The 20044-nt window shown below is 39.3% G+C and overlaps 1 protein-coding gene across 1 annotated transcript in view; it reads right to left on the bottom strand.

Annotated features, from left to right (window-relative positions):
- The window catches only part of ZC3H13 (zinc finger CCCH-type containing 13), a 100054-nt gene that overhangs the window by 59245 nt on the left and 20765 nt on the right, over nt 1-20044 (bottom strand). The window contains exons 6-8 of the mRNA XM_045289071.1: nt 16069-16208; nt 13843-14000; nt 5466-5663 (exon numbers count right to left, since the gene is read on the bottom strand). Of these exons, the coding sequence (XP_045145006.1) occupies nt 5466-5663; nt 13843-14000; nt 16069-16208 (496 nt within the window). The remainder of the gene's footprint in view (nt 1-5465; nt 5664-13842; nt 14001-16068; nt 16209-20044) is intronic.

The raw sequence follows: 20044 nt of genomic DNA, 5'->3' as shown, positions 1-20044 counted from the left end.
TGTACTGGCTGCTCTAAGCGGGGATATCATCCTCCAGGATTGGTGGGCCAGGATGTACTGCACTCTTCCTTCTCCTTCATTTGCTCCCATGTGCTCTGGTCCGACATGTCCCTCTCCCTGAGCTGTAGCTTCAGTGCTGTCCTCTGAAGTGCATTCTTCTGGGGAGAGAGGGGGCTGTCCACGTAGTTGGGATTGGGGCCAGTCCCTCTTTCATTTGCTTTTGGCTACGCCATGATTAAGTTTTAGAATCTCTTCTGACATTCACTTCTGTCTTTTCTTTCTTTCTTGTCTTTTTAAGGCATTTTGTTTCTCCACCAATAAGACTGATGTCATATCCCAATTCATCTGGTCTTTAGTTATTACCATTCAACGGATCAAAAGTGTTGTGATAGTCTATGTTTTCAGCGGGATATACTCCAGGTGATACAGTGAATCTCATGAGCATGTTCAATTTTCTTTAGTTTCAACCTGAACCAATAGGGGGGCAATTAATGATCACATTCCCTGCCCTAATTTGGCTAACACTGAGCTTCTCCATCAACTCTTCTCACAGATGCAGTCAGTTTGATTCCTTTATCTGGTGAGGTCCACATGGAGATTCGCCATTTATATTGCTGGAAAAAAGGACATTTTTCAATAAAGAAGTCATTAGTCTTACAAAATTTTCTCATTCAATCTTCAGCTTCATTTCTATCACCAAGGCCTTATTTCCCAACTACTGATACTTTTTCTGTTTCCAACTTTCCAACTGCAATCACCAATAATTATCAAAGCACATTGATTTTAGGTGTGATCAACTTCAGACTAAACAACTCTGGTAGAATTCTTAAATTTCTCCATCACCAACTTCAGGTGTTGGAATCTAAATCATATTTGAATTAACAGGTGTACTTGTAGTTATTAGATATTAACTATCACATTGTACTTCAAGATATATCTTTAAATGTTCTTTTTGATGATGAATTAATGTGATGCCATTCCTCATGAAATTGTCATTCCCGGCATGGTAAACCACATGGTTATCCAATTTAGTCCAATATCGTGTATTTTGGCTTCACTAATACATAGGATGATTTTTATGCATCTCATTTCTGAAGGCTTATAATTTCCATGTTGAGATTGTTAATGGACATCTGCAGCTTTCCCCCTCTCGAGGTGAGTTGTGTCTCATCAGTAAGGTTTACTCTGCTTTGAGGAGACAGCTCTTCCTCAGTAGTATTTTGAGCGCCTCCCAGAGGGAGTTAATCTTCTATAGTTCGTCTCTCGTCAATTTCCCCCTGCTGTCTTTATGGGTTTCATTTTTCACAAGCGGATTCTGTCTTCCTTGTGTCCAGTCTGCTGAGTGTAAACCTCTCAGACACTGCTGGAGCACAACACTCTGCTCGTGCCTTCAACCCACAAAGGTCTGCAGCAGTGCTGTTCAGTGCCAGAGTCGGTTCTGGCTCAGACACTCAGTGTACAACAGACCAAACGATTTGATGTTGGCTGCATTAACCTGCCTATTGTTAAGTCTAAAGAAAGTTAAGGTTCACTGTTGTTATTTATAAGTGGGACAGTAATTAAGAGTTCAGCTGCTAATCAATGGTTGTACCCCACCAGCTGTTGAAAAAATGTTTGCTTCCACAAAGCCTTAGAAAAAATATGGGGCAGTTCCCTTTTGTCCTTTGGACTGCTCTGAGTCAGAACTGACTCCACTGAATGGGCAGGCGGAATTATTACAAGTTGAAGGAGCTTTGCAGGTGTTGTGGTGAAGCACTTGGCTGCTAACCAAAAAGTCAATGGCTCCAATTCACCAGCAGCTTCAAAACAGAAGATGAGGCTGTCTGCTCCTGTATAAGATGCACAGTCCTGGGAACTCAGAGAGGACTGCTATGAGTTGGCATCAGCATGGCCCTGGTTGGAGCTTTTGGTGATGCAAACACTTGACTGCTAACCAAAAGGTTGGCAGTTTAAATTCCCCATAGGATATCCAGGGCTGGCTGGTGGGTTAGAACTGCTGGCCTTGAAATGAACTAACAGTTGAGCATTTTAGTCACTGCATCACAAGGCTTTCTTCCATAAAACGTACCTCCTATGAAGCCGATGTCATGGGTCAGTTCGACTGTGGGCTGCCAGGCGCCAACCTGAGTTAATGGAAGCTAAGTTTGCGGTGTTGGATCATTATGTTCTTCTACATACCGAACCTTAGTAGTCTTCTATCTCCAGACGTAAATGGCAATCATAAGAAGACACCATTAGGTCTAGAAACTGCACTTTATTCACTAGATGCAGAAAAAGACTACCCTAGACAAATAATCAACTTAAGTTCAAATGTTATATTTTAATATTAAAAAGTATGCATACCCTTTCATGATAGTACTTGTGCTAATATCTACCAATGGAGGAAATGTTACAGAAGCTGTGACAAATTCAGGAATGTTTTTAAAGTTTGTATTTTAAAACTAAATACATTTTTTTTCTTTTCGGTGTGATATTAGTTGAGTGATGATATGCGTATTTTAAATTTCTCTTTTAGTAATACATACTAAAATATATACATGATCAAATGATAAAATGTCCAAAATTTGCTTTAAAATAGTACTGGATAGAGCAAGGAAAAAGGCAGGTGTGAAGATTCCACCACTGCATAATTTTTGAAGATATATGACAAACATAAGAGGATCATTATCTACTATATATACTTCAATGTATGAAGTGTTCCATGATGATGTCAATGCGGTATTTTCTCTTTGGCATGCAATCACACAACGAGTACACATGTACTCCAGATAGTGTTTACTTGGCCTATAGAAAGTGCTTGGTGCACAAGCAATTCACAAATCCCTCGAAGAAATTAGAGGTTTATTATACCTCCTGTAGTTCATGTCCGCCGGGTGAAATTCACCAGCCCAAGTCATGTTTTTTGAATTTGGCTAGTAGATGGGCTCAAAATGAAACTAGCAACAGGATTTATTTGTTTCTATAAATGTGTACCATCACTGAAAGGAAGTATGAGTATCAGATTAGCAATTATTTGTTTATTCTATTTAGTTCAAATCAAAGCCAACAAGTTTTGAATGATCACACCTGTCTTTCAAACCTGGCTAGAATCCATCCAGAAATGTATACTCCTGGGCTGCTAACTGCACGCTGGGCATTGGAGACTACTGTGGGAGACACTACTGCCGTAAAGAGTCAGGGTCTCGGAAAGCTGCAGGGGCAGTTCCACTCTGTCCTATATGTTCACCATAGTTGGATTCGAATGAGGCTTGCTTTCTTCTTTTGTTTTTGGTTAACAGTAAGTAAACAGATTTCTACATCCAGGTGATTATATATATTATAATCATATTGATTAATTATATATGTCTGGCAGAGTGAATGATATGCACAGTCGCTCACTGCCTTCCAAAAAGTACTGCTCTTGTTCAAGCCTTCACTCTTCACACACTGCTAATGCATTTGTCCACTTTCTGATGTAAGCAAAGGAATGCCTGCCAAATGGGTTTTCACTGATAAAAGATGGTAATACATAGCTACTGACACAGCGGCATCGAAATCCTGTTTACTTGGACGTATGTTACCAAGAGGATATTCCCGACACAAGTGATTTTCTGACAAAATGCCTAACTTGAACTTAATTTTTGTTTTACCTCTTCTAGAATAATTTACAGAAGCAAAATTATTTAATCAGTTTCAGTTTCAGCATTTTCCTATTCTGTATACAAAGCAAGATCCTGGAGCGTTTATTGAACAATATTATAGAAAAAGTGTTACATGCTCTAAAAGTAGTGATTGAATGAATCTATCGGTTTTTTTGGATCAGCAGGTTGAAGTCGTGATTTAATCAACCATGTATAAATTAATCAAAGCCTAGTGAGGTCTACTGTTCAAATTAGAAGACAAGATAACATTCCGTTAACCACATGAGAGAATTTAGGGTTACTTGAATGAACAAACATTCCGGGAACAGAATATGTTCTTAACAAAGTTGACACAGTCCATGAAAGTTTGAGTGAAAGCACTACTCAAATCCTTTCTGATGAGAGCTCAGGAAACACAAGGAATTCTTAATTTTGTTTAGAGGGAGAGTAGTGAACTTCACCTCATCAAAGCACACACGAATTACTGGGATACAGAGAAGAGAGAGAGAGAAAACCACCTCTCTATTCTTTGTGCTTTTTTCTACCACCAGGGATACGCCTATGGTAACCCAGCAGGAAAGCATCCTTTATGACCTTAAAATAATCCCTTATATCCTGTAGTCCTAGAGAATCTTGCTTGGAAGGTTAACACCTCATACCAGCCCTTTCCCCTTCAAAAAACCCCCAAAACTTAAAGCTGCACATTTTCCCCTACAAACCCGACACTGCCTGATTCAAAGAAAATATAAACAAAAAACTGTCCCCCAACCCCCCAAAACAAACGTTTCCTAGGTTGTCTACCGTAATACCAATGAAATCTAACTGATACCAGAACCCATTCTCAATATTGCGTACAGATCCTTGGGTAATTTCAACGTGTGGTAAAGTTTGGGAACTCCTGCCTTCCGTGCCCAAGCCCACTAGTAACTGACTCAGATTGTAATACTGCCTAAGAACCAACTAGAAAAAAATCTAAACGTCTTCTTGGCTGTATTACACTAACCATGTAGGTTAGACAAAAAGACTGAATGGAAGGGTATTTTAAAAATACTTCCACATTACATTTTATTATAAAACAAGAGGAGGGATACATTTTACTAAACATTTTGCCAGATTTTACGCATCCTCCCAATTTAATCCCGCCTTAATCCTGCGAGGCAGTGTCATGCACATTTCACACAAGTGGAGCAGCAGGGGATCAGTGGAAACAAGTAGCTTTGATTCCAGTTCCTCTGCCTGCAGAAGAAGTCAGGGCTTGTTGTTTTCCATGACACTGTAACTCCAGGGGAAAAGAGAGCGTGATTCCACTAAAGAGCTAACTTTTTTTCTGGAGGAAATAAAAATGTCATGAAAAAATAAATTTAAAAGTGAATAAAAAATTAAAAAGGGAAATATGGCCCTATCACATTTGTACACGGCACATGAACCCTTATAAAGCGGGGAAACATGATCTCTAGGTTGACTCCTAGGAAAAAGATACTTGTTCTAACATCAATTAAGTGAATGCTAAAAATCAAGAGCTTTTAGGTTAGAAAATCTTTTGAAAGTACTGCCTGTGGAGAAAACAACTGATTTATGAGATGGTATTTATTGTAAACCAAAAATTCTCAGTCAATGCAGTGACCTGTAATTTAGAAATAATAGTTACATTTCAAAATAAAGAGCTTTTTCAGAAGAGTATCAGTGCTCACCATTTCCCACTCCATTTATATGAAAAGTTAATGCTTACTGAGTTGTACATGACTCACCATGGGGATAACTAAACACCCATACACAGTTAGAAATAAGGTATGCACCCTCCAGTCTATAAACATAGCATCGTGAGAAACATACCCTCCTACTTACCTTGGTTTTTCCCTCTTCTCTCTTTGTCTTTCAAAATCTCTTCCTCTGTCCTTCCCATCTCTTGGTCTTTCTTCTATCCTGTCTTTGACTTTATACTTCTCTCTGTACTTTTTCCCCAAAGCCACCTCTTCCTGTGTCGGAGGGGGGGGGCTAGGAGTGCGCGGTCCTTTCTTTTTGCTTTGGTTGCTTTTTGAAGTCCTGAAGGCAACAAAAAGCTATCATTCCAAGTCCCAAATACTTTTAGAAGGTCATGTGGATATACGGTTTTCACATTTTAACAAAGCAATTAAAAAAAAGACAGCAATTCTTTTAAGCAGTGCCCTTCACTACACTGTATGCTAGCAACAAACGCACAGACAACACAAGCAGAGAAGTATGCGAAGAATTAGTTTATTTGCCACATGTTTTGTTACCAAGATTTATTATAAAAATTTAAAAGTAGGTTTCTAAGAAAAGATAGGAGTGGACTATAAAGAGAAATTATCCTAAATTTAAATGAATAAACTACAGAACATTTCTCAGAAGTTAAAAGCATTGCTTATTAGCTTATAAATATACTTCCTGTAAGCAATACCAAAGAAAAAAACCAGTGATAATATAAATGAAGAGGTAAAAATAATTCCACTGCACACGTTGAACAATTGCTACTATCTTGGATATACTGTCAGATGATTTTCCGTGTCAAGCTATGTCACATGCACTCAGTGGCATGCACACACACACAAATATACTTGCAAAATGCTTTATACATATTTTTTATACTAAATATAGTATGAGCATTTCCTGTAACAAAAGGTAGACTTATATCATTAAAGAATTTTTTAAAATATATGCTCTGTAACTTCTTTAAACAATCTCATGCTTATACATTTTATAGGTGGCTTCATCGATTGCATAGTTATAAAAACACATTATTACATCATCCACAATATTGTTATACATATAACATATTATTTCATTATAAATGAAATCTCAAGTGTTGCTAAAAAATATTAACCTAAATCTTTGAGTTGTCTCTCAGAAACCATTCCTAATTCTAAGAGTACAGAAAAGGTACCCTAAAGTGTTGGATTTTGACATTCACATGAATCTATCTGAAACAGAATTTAAGTGTTAATCTACCTGAAAAGGGAGCCTCTCTTTATTTGGTATTTCAAATAATCTTATCAAAGTGACAGAACTTGACATTCTTCTCCATCAAAGCTGTCTATTTCTGCCTCAGATCTAAAGAATGACTGACTGGACATGGCATTCTGAAATCGTCAACTTCTTCCCTGAGTGTTCTGAAAACATTACTGTCTTACCTTGTAGCATTTAGTAACATAATAGAGGTGAAAACCACAAGGACAATGAGATTTTTCCCCATACTAGTTACCTGTTTTTCATCTTTTTAATTGCGAATTAAAAAAAACCCATTCATTAATTCTTCTGACTTCCGCTTCACTCACTTTAATATTGTGATTGCCCTCTAGTTAGTATTTTACCCTCCCTTCCCTACACAGCCCTGGTAACCGTCAAAGGTATGAAAACCCTTTTTATACTTTCTAGAATAGTGGTCTCGTATAGTAGTTGTCCTTGCGTGGTTGAGTTATTTCATTCAGCATGTCTTCCAGGCTTACGTGTTGGTAGTATTCCACTGAATGTGCATGTACCATAGTTTCTTTATCCATTCTACTAAGGGGCATTTAGATGTTTCCATCTTTCTGCTCCTGTGAAGAGTACTAGGGCGAGCAGGGCTCCATTCCTCTAGCTGGGAGATATGCCAACTAGAGGAATTGCTGGCAATCCACTTGATGACGGTGACAATCAGTATGGTATTTCCATTCTCAACCTTCTGAGGAAGCACATATATATGGCTTTCGATCGTGGCTGTACCACGATCTCTCCAGCAGTATATGGGGGTTCCAGTCTCCTGAAACCATTACTGTTTTTCCAAACCATGCCATTAATGTTGGGGTGAGGAGGTTCCTCACTGTTTTGATATGCTTCTAATGGGTAATGATCATGTGATGGATTTAATGGCTACCTGAATGTCTTTTAGGTGAATTGTCTGCTAGGGTACTCTTCCCACATTTAAATTTATTGTCTTTTTTCTCATTAGGTGATAAGGTTTTCTACAAATTTTAGAGATTAGTCCCATGTCCAGTATGTTGTTGATGTATTTATTATTTCTTTCTTCTTTTTTGATGTGCTTTATTACTATACACAGACCCCTGAGCACTCTTTTTGGTATGATGTGCTTCCATTTTCATTTGATTCTGAATTTTCTTTGGGGGCATTTACAAAAGATTACTCATTGGAAATCAGGAATTTGGGTGCTTTGAAGAATCTTTTCTATAGTGCAACAAATCATCAGAATCTGAAACTTCCAAGTTGTCTAATTTTAAAAAAATGATGTCTTCATGTAACCAATTTCTCTGGCTCTACCTATCTGCAGTTACTGAATCCTGAATATCTTTTATGCTTTCACGTCTTGTCATTTCCTTCTCTCTAGTACTTTCTACAACTCACGCTTGCCTTCAAATCCTTTAAGCAGTAACCACCTTACTACTTCTAAAGTTTGCTACCTCCTATTTCTGGTATTTTGGGTGTGAAAATCTTTTTCTTTGCAAGAGGCCTTATTATACAAAATGCCTTTTTACCCTCCAAGACCAACTGCTGTCATCATGTGAATTCAAAATCCTCCTAAGTTGTACTAAAATTATGAAGTTATTGTTTAAGGGGATTCCTATTTTCTGCATCAGCTGTTTCTCTGTAAGCCATATACCATGAGTTTTTAGTTTGGTATTCTGTTTTCATAGCTATCTATTTTCACACATCTGGAAAATGTTCATTGTCTACTTATTTCCCTTTCTATGCACTAAATCTTGCAGTTTACTTCCTGTGGACTTGAGTTCTCTTGTCATTATAATCTTTTCCCCAAATTTGTGGGCAAGATTACAAAAAGATAATAGTTATCAAGGGATGTATTAGTTATTAATAATCATAAGAAAAAAAATTAATGGATTAATGTATGATGAGACTAACCCTTCATTTGATATCTATTAAAACTTTCTATGAAAAATATAAATTTCAAAGTTTTGATGAATACATGAAAATTAAGAGAGTATGGTTCAGGACCCCAGTACTGTCTTTCACTGCGGGCTAGACCAGAGCATGTGCACAGGGACAGCTAAGAGATATGAGCCTACGACACACAGAATCCAGGAACAGGAGTAGTGATACCAGGAGGGTGGGGGAAGGTATAGAGAGGAGGGGAGAAAGGGTGAACTGATCACGATGATGGACCCACAACTATCCCCACCCCCCTTCCAGGGGGACAAACAACAGAAACCGCAGGGGAAGGAAGACAGCAGCTGGTGTAAGATATGAAAAGAACAATAATTTATAATTGATCAAGGGGTCATAAGGGTGGGGGTAGGGAAGGAAAAAAAGAAGAGCTTATACCAAGGGTTCAATGGAAAGTATAAATGTTTAGAAAATAATGATAGCAACATATATACAAATATGCTTGATACAATCGATATGTGGATTGTTAAAAGAGCTGTAAGGGCACCGAATAAAATGATCTTTGAAAAACAAAAAGAAAGAAAAATGCAGCATCAAGATTGAGAAAAGAAAAGTATGGTATATAGTTTATTAGGGAAATAGATGGAATTCAGGAAGAGTTATCACATCAGTCTACAGTTCACTTCCTTCCATCTTCCTTTGCGTTATTTACTAAATCTCGAGTAGAAATGAGAGGGCTGAGCCAACCTTATCACCACGCAAAGCTCTTTGCAGAGTAGGCCCTTGGGCACTAGCACAAAGAACCATCAAGACCTCATCTTCAAGGAACTGACATTTCATGTTGCTGCCAGGTGCCATCAGTCAGTTCCTGCTCAGTGACCCGGCGCACGCACGAGGGTCTTCCTCTTTCCACTGCCCTCTACTTTACCAAGAGCATGGCGGCCTTCTCAGGGACGGGTCTCTCCGGGCAACACAGCCAAAGTACTGAAGTCTCATCACCCTTACCTCTAAGGAACACTACAGCTGCGCCTCAACAACAGATTGCTTTGTTCTTCTGGCAGGCCACGATATTTTCAATACTCTTTTCCAGTGCCCTAATTCACACGTAATGCTTTTCCTTTGGTTTTCCATATTCAATGTCCAACTTTCACAAGTATATCGGGGGGGGGGGGGGGGATACATGGCGGGGTAAGGCACACCCCAGTCTTCAAAGTAACATCCTTGATTTTCAATGCTCTAAAGAGGTCCTGTCCAACTACGTGATCCAATGCAAGGCACTGCCGCTTCCCTGAACACCGACTGTAGATCCGAGCCAGAAAGCATCCTGGACAACTTTGATCTTTTTCTTTTCCCATGATGCAACCTACTGGTCCAGCTGTGAGAATTGTTTTTCGTTACAGTTGATATTTTTTACATTAAAATTTATAGGCACTGTAAAACATGTATGCCATTGCTAAAATATAATGCAAAGGGCAATTAACAGCAGGGCTCAGAACCAGTTTTTCCCAGTTCAGTCATAGCTGATAAAGCAAAACCAGAACAGACCCATGGGAAAAAACCCTGCTAGATGTACATCACTGTGTAAATCTCTGCAATTGTTGAAAGGAAGGATGTCACTTTGACAACTAATATATACACACTAGACCCAAGTCATGTTATTTTCAATAAACTTTTCAATCAACTCTCATGCATGTGAAAGTTGGACAATAAATAAAAAAGACTGCAGAATGTATTCATTTGAATATGGTGCTGGAGAAGAATACTGAACATACCCTGGGTGGTCAGAAGAACACACGTTTGTCTTAAAAGAAGTACAGTCAGAAAACTCCTTACCAGCAAGGATGACAAGACTTCATCTAAGTACCTTGGACATACTATTAGGGGAGATCCGTCCCAAGAGAAGGGCAGCATGGTGGATACAGTAGGGGTGGGCCAGCAAAAGGGGGAAGACCATGAACAACACGGCTTACCACAGTGGCTGCCACAAAGGGTCAAGCATAACAACTGTGAGGATGGTAAAGAATCTGGCATGCTTCCTTCTGTGACACAGGGTCGCCGTGAGTCAGCGCCAACGAGACCACACCAATCAACAGCAACTGCAATAAACCTCCCCCTTATGGAAAGGGGCAGCGTGCGCTCTACACAGTCACCACGTCTCTTGAACGCAGCATCAGAAACAGCTGTGACCCACTCAGACACAACAGTGGACCTTTCACGCCGAGCAGAGGCCACTCTCCACATTTCTGGCAATAAACCAATCTCCTGCATCAGGCTCCTAAAAGGGCGAACTACACCTCTTTCAAGTTTCCAGTTCTAAGCCCTCAACCAGTGATTTTTCCCATTCCGATTACCTTACCCAACTCAAAACAAAACTCACTGCCATCAAGTAAGTTCAACTCAGAGCAGCCCTGTGGGCTTGTGCGATGTAAATCGTTATAGGAGTGGAGGGCCGCATCGTTCTCATTCGGAGCAGCTGGCTTTGAACTGCTGGCAGCCCCATACGAAGCGAAGCCGTTACGCCACCAGGGCCCTAGCTACTGTCACAGCTCACCCAAATATAAAAACTCAGGTTTGTTTAGACTTTGCTTTGTCAGCCATGACTGAAAAGGTTCCAAATAAGTTCACAAAATGAATAGAAATTATGTTCAGTAAAAAGAAATGGAAAAACTCTGAAAAAGAATGAATTTAAGAGTTAGGCATGAAAAGATTGGAGTTGGAGGGATACTTAAGAAAAAACCATGCTCAAAGTATAAAATGCCATTTTAATTAATCAAAATTTCTATAGGCTGGAAAACCAATGAGTTTTCAATGACATTATAAATTAATCAAAATTGTATTTTTAAAAAATTCTGACAGCCATCTAGCTCAGAAGCAACGAAGCCCACATGGAAGAAGTACACCAGCCTGTGTGATCACGAGGTGTTAAAGGGATCAGGTACCAGGCATCAAAGAACAAAAAAATCATATGACTGTGAATGAGGATGGATGTGGACTGGGGACCCAAAGCCCATCTGTAGGCAACTGGACATCCCCTTGCAGAAGGGTCGTGGGGAGGAGACGAGCCAGTCAGGGTGTAATGTAGCAACGATGAAACATACAACTTTCCTCTAGTTCTTAAATGCTTCCTCTCCCCACATTATCATGATCCCAATTCTACCTTACAAATCTGGCTAGACCAGAGGATGTACACTGGTACAGATAGGTACTGGAAACACAGGGAATCCAGGACAGATGAACCCTTCAGGACCAGTGGTGAGAGTGGTGATACCGGGAGGATGGAGGGAAGGTGGGGTAAAAAGGGGGAACCGATTACAAGGATCTACATATAACCTGGGGTATGGACAACAGAAAAGTGGGTGAAGGGAGATGTCGGACAGTGTAAGATATGACAAAATAATAATTTATAAATTATCAAGGGTTCATGAGGGAGGGGGGGAGCAGGGATGGAGGCGGAAAATAAGGAGCTGATACCAAGGGCTCAAGTAGAAAGTAAATGTTTTGAGAATGATGATGGCAACAAATGTACAAATGTTCTTGACACAATGGATGTATGTAAGGATTGTGATAAGAGTTGTATGAGACCCTACTAAAAATGCTTTAAAAAAATTCTACTGACAGCAATAATCTGTAAAAAGTATGAAACTGAGTAAATGCATGAACAGTTTATGTGGGAGTGGGTGGGGAGGACAGGATAATAACCTAATCAAAAGTAAAAGGATCAGAAACAGGTTAAGAGTCACTAGACACTAGAAGAAAGAGACAAATGCATTTTATTCTGGGATCAGATAGGTGCCAATGGTCAGCTGTTGGAGAGGAGGGCTATTCAGACTTTTGTTGTTTTGCTTTCGATGACCAGGGGCATAGCTTCCAGCATCTCAGGAATATACAAGCTACCATAACACAACAATGTGACCAAATGAACAGTAGTGGGACCTTGTCTGATTCAGCATCAAGAGGCCTGTAGGTTGCTCAGAAACAAAATAAAAGTGGAAAAGAGCTGCCTCCTCAAGTAGCGCCACCTTCACGGAAGGGCACAGAGTACTGTTCTCGAGACACTCGCTTGCTGACGTGCCAAGACGCAAACAAGAGAAAGAACTACAAGCACTCCTTAATAATCAAGACATGGAATGCACAAAGCTTGAATGTGGGAAAATTGAAACATTTCAACGTGAAATGGAGCATATAAAGATTGATAGCCCAGGCATTAGTGAGCTGAAATGGATCGGTACTGTCCTTTGTGAATAGGACTGTGATCGTTTGAAGAGGACTCAGTATCTCATTCATCATTAAAAAGAGTATCTCACAATCTTTATTGAACAATGCCATCAGTGACAGGATATATCCATATGTCTACAAGGAAGATAAGTTCATATGACTATTATTAAAATTTATGCACCAACCACTAATGGCAAGCATGAAGAATCTGAAGATTTTTAGTAACTTCTGGCATCTGAAGTTGATCAAACAGGCAATCAAGGTGCACCAGCAATTACTGGTGACGAGACTTGAAGTGTTGAAAACAAAGGCGTCTCAGGAGTTGGAAACAGGTTTCGGTGCGAGGAAAAGCAGCACAGATGACATATTTATCCACCACACACAGGCTGAGAAGCTGCTCCATGTGAGGAAGGAGGAGGCCTCAGAACTGGAGGAAGCATCATTAACAAGCTGTTAGATGACAAAGACCGTGACTGCACAGAGGACTGGAAGCACTCAGCGTCGAAGATCACGTAAAAGGGAAAGCTCGGCTATCACCCTCAATTCTCTTCAATCAGTCATGTCTATTGTGCAGTACACAGGAAAATGTAGTCATGAAACATGCGTTAAAAGATCCCTTGATCATGAGCACAATAAGAATATTCATTGCAGCATCATTTGTGATAGAAACTGGAAGCACCCTAAACACTCAACAAAGGGAAAGGTGATAACGAAATAGTATAAAATGCAAAACAGAATGAACTACGGCTACCTATATTAATATAAACAAACAAAAATGTTAAGTGAAAAAAGCTGGAGAAGTAAAGTTATCAAATATTAGTATTATTAATAGATGAAAACAATATTAGATTGTAAAACACATACATTAAAATATAAACATATAAGCAAAAGAATAAAGAAGACCAAATTCAAGAGGCAAAAACCAGAAAATCCAGCTGTTGTTTCATTTCTTTAAATATTAGATCATAAGTGTGTGCCGATGTGATAAAAGGTTTCGTTTTTCATCATTTCAGCTTAATTGCAACATGAGAAATAACTTACACTAAATACTAAATTCGTTAGAAGTACCCTCCCTATGATCTAGTAAGTAATTCTTTTGACTATCAGTGCATGAAAGCTGTTTAATTCTGCCATAATCTATGCCTGCACTGACCTCTGCTGCTCCAGTAAGGGAGAGGGCACTGCAGCTGTCTTCCTGTCCTTCTTGCTGCTCGAAGACGACTTGGGGCTTGACCTTCGCTTTGGAGATTTACTAGCCTTTCTTAGAGAAGGTGATGGAGACAATTTAGATCTAACCACGTCTGGCGAAACCTTTTCGGGGGAAAACAAAAATCAGTAAATCATTTCAGAAACTCCTCCAAACAAGTATGCTATACATAGACATGAAAATATATATTTTCAACGCACATTAAACTTCAGATTAAAAATTAAATACTTTGATAGCCATCACGAATTTGTTACTTTGACTCCAGAACCCGTGTTTAATCAATCTGTGACTTAACTGCCCTTATAGAATGCTAATGCCAAAGGCAACAACAATCAAATTTCATTCTCTTCTGAGAAAAAAAAATCACAAACTATATTCTGATAAATTCTAGAGTTCCACTCTTCTAAGAGAAATAGGGTATTTTCTAAAGGACGTGGACCTAAAAGCAATTACATTCAAATCCTATTTACATTAGCTAGACTTAGGTAACAGTCTCAGTTTTGCTCACTTATTCAACAACAAAACTTCACAGAGGTACCCCGAAAAAACTGATGTTCATTTGTGTTTTGATGTGAGGGGGATAGTGCATTTGGAGCTCTTTCCACCAGGTCACACTGTTAATTAGCTTTCTATTTAGAGATTCTGAAAAGAGTGCATAACAGCGTGCAATAAAAAAGGCCTGACTTGTGGCAGACGGCAAACTGGCTTTGCCACAACAACACACCTGCTCACACAGCCATCTCGGTGCACCAGTTTTTGCAAAAAAAACAGCATACTCTCTTGCCCTACGCACCTTGCTTACCTGACCGTGTTCCATGTGACTTTTTGTTTCTGCAAATGAGGAGGGACATGAAAGGACAGCAATCTGACAACTTGAGGGGTGAAGAAAAAAATGAGAGGTACTGTCAGCTATCCAGACAGATGTTTCCAAGAATGGAATCACAGATTTGATGAATGTATTAAGTGTAATGGAAAATGCTTTGAAGGGGATACTTTTTTAATCTTTCCTGATTTAAAAAAAATAGTAAATCATTTTATTGGGGGTTCTTCCATATATTATAACCATCTATACATCCATTATAATAAGCGGACATGTACAAACGTTGGCATTAACAATTTTAAAACATTATCTTTCTTCTTGAGCCCTTTGATATCAGTTCCTCTTTATTCCCTCACTCCCCCACACTACCAACCCCGTGAACTCTTTATATATTATGTACTGTTATTATTGTTTATACATCTTACACTGCCCATGCTGTCACCTATTGTCCTGGTATTAGTCCCCCTCAAAGGGTGTTATTCTGTCACCACTGCTATTTGTCTCCCTCTCTCACTCCCACTTCCTCTCCCTTCCCTCCTGGAATCGTTACTCCCATTACTGTTTCTAAGGGTTTTTGTCTATCCTGAATTCTGCATATTGAATGCTCGTCTGTACTGGTGTGTGTACACCAGTCTAACAGGATCTGCGAGGGAGGACTGAGATCATAATAGTGCAGGGAGGAAGGATTAAAGAACTAGGAGTGGCGTGAGTTTCCCCGTGCCCATTGGATGTATTTTCTCTTCTGTGTAGCACCTTTGCTCAGGAATGTCCTATTATCCCCAGATGGGCTCTGGATTTCTACTTTTACCCCTCTCCTTCACCTCGATGAGGTTGTTTATTTTTGAACTTCTGATGCCAGTTCCTGTGGACACCTCATGATCATACAGGCTGGTGCACTTTTTACACATGAGCTTTGCTGATTCTCTGCTAGATGGCTGATTGTTTGACTTCAACCTTTTAAGATCCCAGACGCTTTATCTTTTAATAGCCAAGCACCATCTGCTTTCTTCATCACCTTTGATCATACACCCAGTTTGTCTTCAGCAATTGTGTTGGGGAAGTGGGCAGGTGATACTGTTGTTTTGTAAAAAAATGTAAATACATAGCTGGCGGGGGGTGGGGTGGGTGGACATTCTGGTTTGGTGGGGGGCACCCCTTGTATTTTCTATTTATCTAACAGAATGATCTAAGTCTAACTAAATGAATTAACTCACATGAATTAGCTGACATACAGTAAGTTAACTAACATATCCTAATACAGCTAAAAGATATACTCACACAGCTAATAAGCTTTCTCGTCAGTACCTACAATATTAATCAGAAGCACATAGTCATTTTAATAAATAACATACCTCCTTTTTAATGATAATTTCTTCTCTCTTCTCCATGTTTTCTTGTTCAAGCTTCATTAGTTCCCTCTGTATCTTCTGACGCTTCATTTCCAAGGACAATTCATGAACATAGTCATAATTAATATCTCCGTTGTCGGAATCTTTAAAATAAAAATGCCACCACCTGTCACAAACTACTACAATTATTGATAACCCCAAATAAATAAATCTACTCAACTAATGTTTAAAACAATTTTAAAAAATCATTTTCTTGGGGGCTCGTGCAGCTCTTATCCATACATACATCTGTTGTGTCAAGCACATCTATACATTTGCTGCCATCATCATTTTCAAAACATTTTATTTCTACTTGAGCCCTTGTTATTGGCTCATTTTCCCCCCTCCCTTCCACATCTTCCCTCCCTCATGAACCCTTGATAATTTATAAATTATTCTTATTTTCTCACTTCTTACACTGACCAATGTACCCCTGGAAGGGGGTTATATGCAGCTCATTGTGATTGGTTCCCCCTTTCTCTTCTCACATTCCTCTTACGCTCCTGGTATCAATACTCTCAATATTGGTCCTGAGGGGTTTATCTGTCCTGAACTCCCTGTGTTTCCAGCTCTTATCTGTACCAGTGTATATGCTCAGGTCTAGTCAGATTTGTAAGGAAGAATTGGGGTCATGACGGGGGAGATGACATTAAAGAACTAGAGGAAAGTTGTATGTTTCATCAGTGCTATACTCCACCCTGACCGGCTCGTTTCTTCCTTGTGACCCTTCTGTACGGCGATGCCCAATTGTCTACAGATGGACTTTGGGTCTCTACTTCGCATTCTCCCTCATTCACATTGATATGATTTTTGGTTCTGGGTCTTTGATCCCTGATACATGATCCCATCGACACATCATGATCACACAGGATGATGTGCTTCTTCCATGTGAACTTTGTTGCTTCTCAGTTAGATGGCTGCTTGTTTATCTTCAAGCCTTTAAGACCCCTTTTGATCGCTGGGCACCATCAGCTTTCTTTAACACATTTACTTATGTACCAATTATGTTTTCAGTGATTGTGTTGGGAAGGTGAACATCACGGAAAGCCAGGTTATTAAAACAAAGTATTCTTGCATTAAGAGAGTACTTGAATAGAGGCCCAATGTCCGTCTGCTACCTCAATACTTAACATATAACTATATGTACATAGATCTATTTTCCTATTCTTATATATATACATACATTTACATATGCACATGCCTGCGTTTAGACTCTATAAATGCCCTTTGCTTCTTATTCTATTTCCTTTTACTTTCCTCTTGTCCCACTATTATGTTCGACCTGCATTTGGGTTTCAGTAATGACTTTTGGTTACATTGCCCTTGATCAAGCCCTACCAGTCCTCCTACACCCTCCTCGCCATCGATTTTAGATCATTTGTTGCTCCCCTACCCCTGGGTTTGTTGGCCTCCCTTCCTTTCCCCTGCTTCCCCCTCTCCCATGTCCCCGCCGGAACCATCCGTCCCGTTGTTTTCTCCTGATTGCTTATCCCACCTATCTTATCTAGATAGAGCTGCAGACAATAATAAGCACAAAAACAAGACAGAGCATAACCAAACAGGAAAAAACACAAACGCAAACCAAAACAATGACAAAAAGAGCCTATAATTAGTTCCAGGTCTATTTGTTGATCTTTGGAAGCGTTTTCCAGTCCTGTCTGATGGGGTGCCACGCCATGGCCCCAAAGTCTGGTTTTGGTATCCCCTGGGGACTACATTGCTTTGCTCCCCTAGCTGCTCTGTTGCACACCGTAGCGTTACGCTCAGTGAGGTTAAAATAACTTTTAATGTGGGGTTCTTGCACTAGAATAACAACAAACTTTTAAAAGATAAGAGAAATATATATATTTTTTCTTAATATTTAATGATTTTCTTAATTTTAAGATTTCGTGCTGACAAAAACAGAGGTCAGGAGCACATTTTCCTTTTCTGTTGGCAGCAATATAAGCTGCACACATCTATCCTGGAAGGTCATTTGGAATAAGGGTAAACGCCTTGACAATACTCATACCCAAATTTACTGCTAGAAACTTACGCTATGAAAACCGAAATACAATAGGGGCTTCAAAAACGTTTATGGAAAAATGGAATTGAAAGATAATGGAATTTCCCACCAACTTTTTGAAGCCCCTTTTATGAGGTTTTAAAGGCTTGTCTTAAGCAGCAATGCAAATGAGGTGTCAGTTATATCCACACCAGTTAGTGTGAACTGTAAATTATAAAATCCAAGCTCAGAGGAGGGAACTGTATTAGAGCTTAAATTCCAAGCCCCTGGTATAGAGGATATAAATGACAGTGAAAGCCCAAAATCCATTTGAAGAATCAGCACATGAATTAAGCATTCAATTGATCTGGAATGTGAATAGTCTTGCACTGCAGATAAGATAAAATTCATCTGTATTCTGTTTTGATGAATATTTAATTTGTTCTAGTTTCTATTATCTACTGCTTTTTCTTAGATTAGGGTTTTTCTAAGTCTTATTGTGCAGCTGTTGTTTTTTGGTGCGATTTTCTTTACATGAAGTCCAAAACCAAAATAAACAACAACAATCAAACTCTTGGCCATCTTGTCGATTCCCAGTCATGGTGACCCTGTGAACAGAGGAGAGCTGCCCCTGTGGGTTTTTGAGGCAGTAACTGTTTCTAGAAGTAGAAAGCCTACGCTTTCTCTCGTGGAGCAACTGGTGGTTGTGAACTGCTGACCTTGCAATGAGCAGCCAATCCATAACCACTATGCCAGGTAACTCTGTAGAGGCAGTAACTAAGGTATGGCAGGAGAGATTGGATAGTCGTGGGGAGCTAATAATAATGCGGACACGAATAAAGAAAATGTCCTAAAATGTGATGATTCCACAAATCTTTTTAAGCCAATGGTTTAAATATATTTTTAAATCATTTTATTAGGGGCTCATACAACTCATCACAATCCATACACACATCAATTGTGTAAAGCGCATTTGTACATTCATTGCCCTCATCATTCTCAAAACATTTCCTCTCCACTTAAGCCCCGACATCTGCTCCTCATTTTTCCCCTCCCTCCCCGCTCCCCCTTCCCTCATGAGCCCTTGATAATTTATAAATTATTTTAACCATTAAATTGTACAGTACATGAATTATGTGTTAATAAAGTTTTTTTTTAAATGCTATTATTATAAAAATCCCTAGATGGGGAGGATATGTCGAGACAATGGCTTGCATTTTACTATTTTAACAGACTCTTCTATGATTTTTATAACAATACATTTTTAGTGGAGGGATGGGTCACATGTCACACTGTAAGCAAGCAAATGGAGTTATTTAGGTGGAGAATTTTCTGGGAAATTTAGTTATAAAGGGAATAGGGAAGGGTAGTAGCTGAGAATATGGGGACAAGAGAAAAATGTGCCCAGGTAGATAATAAAGACCATGGATAACAAACGGACAAGCTTGCTGAGAAGATGGAATGTGACCAGATCGATTCTATTAGTTGCTGTCCAGTTTACCGCTTCACTGGGTTCTACGGACGTCACCCTTTCAAAAGCATGTTGCAAGCCTGTCTTTGGCGGCATCTCTGGGTGATTTGAACCACCAGCCTTTTGGCTAGTAGTCCAGAGTTTAACCTTGCACCACCCACCAAGGACTATGAAGTAAACAGCAAGAAGAAATGAATGCCTAGATTTAAGGAGAGCTTAAAATAACTACAATGGCGGGAGAACTGATAAGCTTTTCTGAATTGTTAAAATTTTCGACAATGAAAATACCCTATTATAATGGGAATGGGGAAATTTTTATTTTCAAAGACAGTAAGTATTCACTCCAGAATGGAGTGAATGTATACACTTCAAAATGGACTAATCATTTTAGTGGTGAGCCACTAATGGCAGAGCCTGGGGAATAATAAGGATAATAAAATTGACAGAGAGGAGGGTATTGTGTTCCTGGTCAGGCTAGAGCAACC

Source organism: Echinops telfairi, unplaced genomic scaffold (assembly GCF_000313985.2).
Source record: "Echinops telfairi isolate 266 unplaced genomic scaffold, ASM31398v2 ScPeMD7_24;HRSCAF=84, whole genome shotgun sequence".
Taxonomy (NCBI): domain Eukaryota; kingdom Metazoa; phylum Chordata; class Mammalia; order Afrosoricida; family Tenrecidae; genus Echinops; species Echinops telfairi.
Note: the sequence above shows the minus strand (reverse complement) of the source record. Positions and strands in the feature narration are given on the sequence as shown.